Below are 8,382 nucleotides of genomic sequence, written 5' to 3' on the forward strand. Positions count from 1 at the left end.
TAAATTAAAAATATATATATTTTTTTTGTAAAATTAGTGGATAAATGCAGATTTTTGCTTAAATATTCAATGCTTAAGCGAGTGCATGCACAGACCTACTGTGGGGCAGGGGCAGAGGGACCAAAAAGGTCACTTATATACATTTTTAATACCAGTTATTTTTTTTTATGCAGTAATTTAATTAATTTATTATCTGTCCTAAAACACATTTGGTTATTTTTATTTTCCCCACTTTTTTATCAGCATGTTTTTTTTTTTTTTTTCAACAGTTTATATTCATATTTCAATGACATGGTTGAATGAACTGTTAGAGAGTAGCAAACAATAGAGAGTAGCAGTGTGTAAACTACATATAGATGAGTAAATTTGACAGAATTATCAATATTGGTGAATAATTTCTTTAAAGGGCTAAACACAGCAAAAAGGCAGAAAAAAACTCAAACACGATGAAACAGAGCCTGTCACAATTACCACAGTATGGTGAGTGAGCCGATTGTGCTGTTTTTGCTATTCTACTCGCAGCAAATCTGACAAGATGCCCACCAAACTGGTAAATATTCTGCTGTATAGAGATCCATCAATGCCAAGTTACTGTACAAAAAATACCTGATTTAATGTCCAAAAACCTGGACTCCTGTTGTGTGATTGAAGCATCCTCATTTATAGTTGTGTTTACTGTGCAGCTGTGGTGATTCCAGTGGTTACGAATTATGTAGTTCAATATACTATGAAAAATGCAGTGCTTACTGCTTCTTGAAGTGCAGTTGGATCACAGAGAGTTGGAACAGATCTTTTAATCCTGGTTTCTTTGCAAATCCAGTCTTGTTTATAAGAAATAATACCTACATCACTCCATTATGACTGTGGACACACTACACCTACACACATGTCTGTCAAACACCTTCCAAAAGCTGTTTTTGCATCATAGGTGCCCTTTTACAAAAATGCATCAAAGTATATTATGGACTTTGATATAAGTAATGAACCGCCAATAACTCTGACATATGTTTTATAAAGCGGATGCCCATCCAGCTGCAACATAGTTCTTGTTGGTGCGTTTACATCTGACACCGAACAACAGCTCAATAAATTGGGCTCAGTTTAGTCTAAAGCACCGCTTAAAGCTTCCATCATCCAGGTACAGTTTCTGGAGGAGTTGATGAACTTACAGAGCTGGGTGCATCAACACTGATGATCCTGAGAAGGGCCTGCCTTGCTATGGGCATTAACAGTTAAACTCAAATACCTGTGGAGATAGACAAAGGCCGGGAGTCTGATACAATTGTTAAAAACATTTATTGACATTGGTGCCAATAGCCTAGTGGTTAGGGCGTTGACACATAGCACTGAGGTGCTTGTGGCGACCTGAGTTCAATTCCCAGCTCAAGGTCCTTTGTTGATGCCTCCCCTGTCTCTGCTCCCCACACTTTCCTGTCTGTACATCTATATATATATATAAACATTTCCTGAAGAAAATAGTTTGCTGTTTCATTATTAAGTCAGCATCAAGACACATACAGAGTGCGTAGACTTCTCTGCTCAAACAATCTCAAATCAACATCAAGCATACTCTAACAGAATGTCACGGACTACGTTGCACATCTTAGGTAGAAAGACTTTGGTTGGTTGAAATATAGATACATTTAGACAATCTCCACATGTGTATGTAAAATTCAGGGCAAAATCTCAAAAGAAACAGGTACAAACACTAAACTAAGGCAAAGGAAAGGACTAGACTAAATACAGCAAGCTCTAACAAGGAGGCATTAGACAAATTACATCCAAAACAAGCCAACCAAGATTAGATGTTTGCAAACAAAGGATAGGTGTCAAGTAAACAGTAGAGTAAATGAGGATAGAACCATAGTCACTCTAGAGTTTGTGCTTGCAAAATTCTGTCATTCTGCAAGAGGGTGTGATAACAATACACACGGAGGCAGGGAGCACATGGCCAACACAAACAAAGACAAAGCCATGTGCTCAGGCACAAAACAAACCAAGACACATTAAGCAAAGACAATACTGACTGTCCAGACATAAAAAAGACGAGACTAGGACCCTGATAAAAAAAAAGTTTAATAACTTGTTATTCTTTGTGGTTAAAGGCAAAAACTTATTCTTTCTGCAATCAGTGTAATGTCTGAGCTCAGTAATCAAATATGTACCATTCTGAGGAATGAGTATGAAGTAAGGGCTAGTGGGAGAGTCGTTTTAATGGAATTTAATCTTGCAAACCAAATTTAAAGAAAACTTACGCATTTCCCGGACAGCATTTGTGTTGGGTGATGGAGGGTGTGATGAGTCTCCAGGGGTTCACTGTGAATACTGTGTACCCTTGGAGATGTGGGTGTCTGTGGTCATGTACTGACTAAATAGGTGCAGAGAATATAGCTGAAAATATCAGAAAAAAAACTTTTATGTTGATGCACCTTCTAACTTAATTTAAACATTTTTTAAATGGAATATTAGTTCACTCTATATGCTGTATATATACACATGTATATTTTTATACATGTATATTTTCATTTTGTCAGTTTTAGTACTGTTTATTTTACTTAAAATAAACTTTAACGTCAGAAAAGATTATGCAATGATGAAAAAAGTTCAAGCCAGGCTCATTCTGATTATGTACCTCCATATACATTTCTGGAGACCGCCAAATACGTCCTAGGAGCTATGTTTTTTGCAGTTTTTGTTTTCACGAATCCACCAGAGGCCGCTGTGTACACTTTTTGAGATCTCAAATTTCTTTCGCGGGTGCCATTCGTACACCGGCGTTTCTCACGTAAATCCACCAGAGGTCACTGTCTACTGACTGTTTGACTGACTGTCCGATCGACTGACATGCCCAAACACTTCCCTAAACCCAACCGACAGTTTTAAAAGCAATCCAGAAAAAGAAAAGCATTCACCTAATTTTTACCACATTTTCAGATTTTATCTCATTCTCACCTTGATATTTACTTGTTTATTTAATTTTTTGGATTCTGTTTTTGTCTTACCCACTTTCTGGAACCATTACTCATCTGACTGAACCTGCATCTCAAGTTCACCGACGTACATGGCGAGCTAACAGGACAGACTGGTAACAGCCGGTAAGCTGTCCGTATGGAGGTAAGCGGTTAGCCGGTAAGCACGAGAAGGATCAGTGTCATACCGCCCCATAGCATTCGCTTTAAAAACTAAATACAGCCATACATACTTCTGGCAACATAATTTGCGGTCTCCAGAACGTATAGAGCTACGTTTTCAGAATGAGCCTATGTTGAAAAAGTTAATGGGGATGATAAACTGCTTAGGGAAAATAATCTGAAATACCAGTTTATAATTAAGAAAATGAGATTGTGTTAGAAATATGATTTAAAATAAGAACAATCTGTGAAATTTTAAGTTTACCAAGGAAAATACTGTAATCATCAACTATCATCTGACCTTGAACACTCATATTAGCCTGAAAGTATAATGATAACATCTAATAACTTCTAATAATTATTTTGTGTTTATGTCTGATTTTGCTTTAAAATGTTTAGTAAGTGAGTGAGTAACCAGCTTGTTACTTTTATTTATTTACTACTTTATGTTTAAATAAAGTAAGATGAATAAAAGATAAAATGGTAATTAAACAATTATCACTGTAGGGCAAACACACATTATTAAATGTGCAAAGATGTTCTCTCTCCTAGAGCCAGAAAAGAATATATAAAGAACATATTAGTACTGGAAGTATCGTGTCTGCTAATTTTAGTCAGTCTAAATTATTAATAATAATTAGTAATTAGAATAAATGTAGTTAGCATTTAGTGTGAGTACAAAACAGAAGCCACTGATGCCATTTAAAAATGCTTAGTTTTTTAAATGGACTTTGTGTTTTCTCTTGGATTATTTTCTGTCTAAGCATGTGGGATTTGTCAAACACACCCTTATGTGACGAGCACAAACAATGATTACAACAAACCTAACAAACAGAATGTAACAACCCCCCCCAAAAAATCTCTACATCATCCAATCAAGTGTAGCATATTTTATTAAGCTTTCCACTTGTGTATTGTAAATGTTGATTTTATAAACTGTGGAAATAACAAAACATTTTTGATTACCTTAATCTTGTTACAGTAGACTAATAATATAAAGAATCGCCATTGTCCATCGATGAATACTCCATCTTGTGACACTGGATCACATGACAAGATGAAGTTCTTGCTAGATCTGATTGGCTGTAAATACTTGTCTCATCATCACAGTCAGCCAATGAAAGACCGCCTCTATGTTCTGACAGGCTTTAAAACACCCTCAGTTGTAAGCTATCAAAGTCAATAATTTGGTTTGCTTGTGAAAGGTAAGTGTAAATCTTTCTTTTTTCTCCTCTTTCATAAAAGACATTGCTTGCATCATATTAATGTGACATTTAGCTCCACTTACAGTATAGTGGACTGCTTGTGCTGGGTTTTTTTTTTAAAGTGTTTTGTTAATGTTTGTAAATCTTTTCTTTACATTGCATATTTTTTATTAATGTTGTTTTTCAGGCAGGATGATGTTTGCTTTGCTCGTCACGCTGTGCATAAGTGCAGTGTTTGCTGCTCCAACTATAGACATTCATTTAGATGACCATTGGAACTCCTGGAAGAGCCAGCATGGAAAAAGCTATCATGAGGTGAGAAGACTATAGTTTGTAGCCATATATCAGCTTAACATGAAAGAAGCAACGCATGTTTATGTGTTTGTAATGAACTTGGGCTTTGCAATGGCTGACATATCTGCTTTCTTCTCCAGGACGTAGAGGTTGGGAGGAGAATGATTTGGGAGGAAAACTTAAGAAAAATTGAGCAACACAACTTTGAGTACTCCATGGGAAACCACACATTTAAACTGGGAATGAATCAATTTGGTGACATGGTGAGCAGTTTAGTATTACTGTCAAGTCATTTATTTCTCCTATCTATATTCCTATCTATATTTGTACATTCCAAATTGTCAAAAAGATAAAAAAAACAATCAAAATGCACGGATGATTTATTAGTGTGAATTAGATCAGAATGCTGTTGTTTCTTTATTAAATGATTAAATTACAGTCAACAACATCCTGGATTGGAGATTTAAGCCCTGCGTGTTTTAACGAATCTTCAGCAAAATGACTTTAATTCTCAATCTGAGGTGCTATCGATACCTTTTAAAGTACTATTTGTAAGGCTGTTTTATTAAAACTTTTCACAACATTCCCTTTTAGACAAATGAGGAGTTCAGACACGCAATGAATGGTTATAAGCATGACCCCAACCGGAAGTCAAAGGGCGCATTGTTCATGGATCCCAGCTTTTTTGCAGCCCCTCAACTGATTGACTGGAGGCAGAGGGGCTATGTTACTCCTGTCAAAGACCAGGTGAGTTTAAAGTAACTGAAAACTGCTAATGTTTTACGCTAAATTCGGTAGTAGTTGCATATTTTACAATTAATCTATTTCCAGTTGAACAGGTAAACCCAGTTTGTGCTAAAATATAAATGGCTTTTAAATTTCAGTATGTGTATCTGTAGCTTTACTGTTTGGTGACTCTTCTGTCTTGTGATTTTTAGAAACAATGTGGATCTTGCTGGTCTTTCAGTTCAACTGGTGCCTTGGAGGGTCAGCTCTTCCGTAAAACTGGAAGGCTGGTTTCTCTGAGTGAGCAAAACTTGGTGGACTGTTCCAGACCACAGGGCAATCAAGGCTGTAACGGAGGCCTCATGGACCAGGCCTTCCTGTATGTTAAAGAGAACAAAGGGCTGGATTCTGAGCAGTCATACCCTTATCTTGCAAGGGTAAGAATCATATTGTGACAGTTTCTAAGCAAAAAAAAAAAAACGTTTTCTTTTGAAGACATGGGATTTAACTGCTGTATTTGCAAATTGTAAAATAATTTGATTTTGGTTTTCTTAATCTCTTTGAATGAATGTCACTTAGTATTTTGAGACTCCAATGTAGCATTTTTTTCTTATTTTAACTTTGCTCTTGTAGGATGATCTGCCATGCCGGTATGACCCCCGTTTTAATGTCGCTAAAGACACTGGATTTGTGGACATTCCCAGTGGTAATGAGCTTGCTTTGATGAATGCTGTTGCTGCTGTGGGTCCTGTATCTGTTGCTATTGATGCAGGACATCAATCCATACAGTTCTATCAGTCTGGTAGGTGTCTGATATCCCTCAACTCTAGTTTAACTGGATATTTGCTAAAATGGTTGTTTATGCAACTTTTACAAACTTAACTTACTCTGCCTGAATTTACTCTGCCCTCTGCCTCCTTTCTAATATTCTGAACTTTAGGCATCTATTTTGAGCCGACGTGCAGCAGTAGTCAACTTGATCATGGAGTCTTGGTGGTTGGCTATGGTTATCAGGGTGCTAATGTTGCTGGGAATAGATACTGGATTGTGAAGAACAGGTATGATGCCAAAAATCTTTAGTTTTGCGGACACAAGCTTGATTGCATGTTTTCATATTCTATTATTTCTTTCAACTTTTTTTAGCTGGACGGACAAATGGGGTGACGGAGGCTACATCTACATGGCTAAAGACAAAAACAATCACTGTGGCATTGCAACATCGGCCAGCTATCCCCTAATGTAAGGCCACTTGAGCCTTCTCTGCATTGTGAAAAAGACAAGTTTATGGTTTCTCTTTATTTTTAATGTATTTTACATTTTTCTATTTCATCAAATTGTACTGCAGTTAGGGCTATGATATGTAGTAGTTTTTAGGAAAACCTGTTCTTTTTCTTTAGTTTAATAAAGTCTCATAATTTTAGTTTGGAAAACCGCAAATATATTTGTAGCAAGTGTCTTCTATACAAACATGTAGGGCATCACCTGTCTAAATTTGGCAAAGGTTCGGGTGAAGGAATCTCAAGTAGACCCAGTTTTTGCTGGTCAGTGTGTCCAAACAGTCCAGTCTCTGAAACACCAACACTTGCTTATAGATGAACTTGTAGTTTGCATCTACTGCAGCCATCATAGCACATGGAAACGTGTGGAAAAGAATGTTACCTTTTTGGAGGCTGGATATGGATATGTATTCCATCAAGTGCAAGGCAATGTGGAAACTGCCATTTCCATTCAAAGTCCTTCTCCAGTTGCCCAAAACACACTAGGACCTCTTCATCTCAATATATTTTTTTCAATTATGATATTTTTATTAAATTAAAAGTGGTACAACTCTTAACTGATCGACAGTTAAAGGTACAAGTGAATGGTTGAACAACTTAAAATGTTATATTATAAATGTTATATTATAACTGTTATAAATAATGTGCTGCTATCACTCTGGCTAGCTGTTCAATTGCTTCCACTTTGTGCAGTTTAGAGAAATGTACTTACTGGATTTAGATGTTAGTTAAATGAGTTAATAATAGCTTAGACGAGGAACCATAAAAATCTGAATGCATAGGGCGCATAAAATTGTTTAAAACATTTAAAAAACACATTTTTATGTATAGAAATGTAAGCATGAAATTGACAAAATAATTTTGCTTAGTATTGATCAGTAACTAATTTTCCTTTCTTGTTTGATCCAAGGTATTGGTAAACTAAGTTTCTTGATGCGGGCTGACAATGATGTCCATGTAAACCTTGCTTCCATATCTTCATCTCTTCACATGGGCTATTTAAGGGTGTAGAATACGTACTTGTGTACATATCATTTGTGCACTTTTTGCACATGGTTTAACAGCAAGGAACAAAGTTAATCAATAAATATTATTAATAATAATAATAATGATTAATAATTTCCCAGTGCTGTGTTGTGGCTGGAAGGGCATCCACTGCGTAAAACACATGCTGTATATGTTAGCGGTTCATTCCGCTGTGACGACCCTTGATTGATAAAGGGACTAATCCGAAAAGCAAATGAGCGAATGATTAATAATAAGGTAATAAATCAATTCATGTACTACAAAAGAATCAATAAACGAATATAAAGTGGCATGTCAAAAATACTGTATAACCAGGTGGTCTATAATTTACACTATTTATTACACGTGTCTATGAAACTCAAGAGTGTTGTCAGCTTTTAGATACACGTAAAATACAGTCATAATGAGCTGTGGCTTGTATGTAAGTAGGCGGCTCTGAAACATGACGTTTCAGCAGAGGAAGTGGAGGCATTTTCCTTAGTGACGTCGCATACCGGCTGTTTGACACGGAAACAGCCTTACAGCGTGTAAAGAAGAAATGACCGACAGTGACCTCGAATAAGATGTTGAAGACCTCTCTATTGTCTTCTCCTCTTCGCAACACATCAGCATATATATAGAATTCTGACAAACAATACTACATTTTAAACCGCCTTCGCATCGTCGAGTCGTTACTCTGTCTGTCTTCTGAGTGTTCACATTTGCTGCGTGAAATAATGGAAA

The 8,382-nt window shown here is 36.4% G+C and overlaps 2 protein-coding genes across 2 annotated transcripts in view; both read left to right on the plus strand.

Moving 5' to 3' along the window:
- The first annotated feature begins 4,528 nt into the window (after positions 1-4,528).
- On the plus strand, positions 4,529-6,599 carry LOC130238367 (procathepsin L-like). The gene is made up of 7 exons (XM_056469365.1): positions 4,529-4,651; positions 4,771-4,893; positions 5,225-5,377; positions 5,569-5,793; positions 5,990-6,158; positions 6,297-6,414; positions 6,500-6,599. Exons 1-7 carry the CDS (start codon positions 4,529-4,531, stop codon positions 6,597-6,599), a joined length of 1,011 nt encoding a protein of 336 aa, XP_056325340.1.
- A 1,537-nt stretch (positions 6,600-8,136) lies between these two features.
- Positions 8,137-8,382, plus strand: part of pank1b (pantothenate kinase 1b) — a 15,020-nt gene continuing 14,774 nt past the window's right edge. Inside the window, exon 1 of the mRNA XM_056469290.1 lies at positions 8,137-8,382. This exon is cut by the window's right edge and continues 252 nt beyond it. Coding sequence (XP_056325265.1) covers positions 8,376-8,382 — 7 coding nt within the window. The 5' untranslated portion in view covers positions 8,137-8,375.

This window comes from Danio aesculapii, chromosome 12, assembly GCF_903798145.1.
Source record: "Danio aesculapii chromosome 12, fDanAes4.1, whole genome shotgun sequence".
In the NCBI taxonomy this organism is placed as follows: domain Eukaryota; kingdom Metazoa; phylum Chordata; class Actinopteri; order Cypriniformes; family Danionidae; genus Danio; species Danio aesculapii.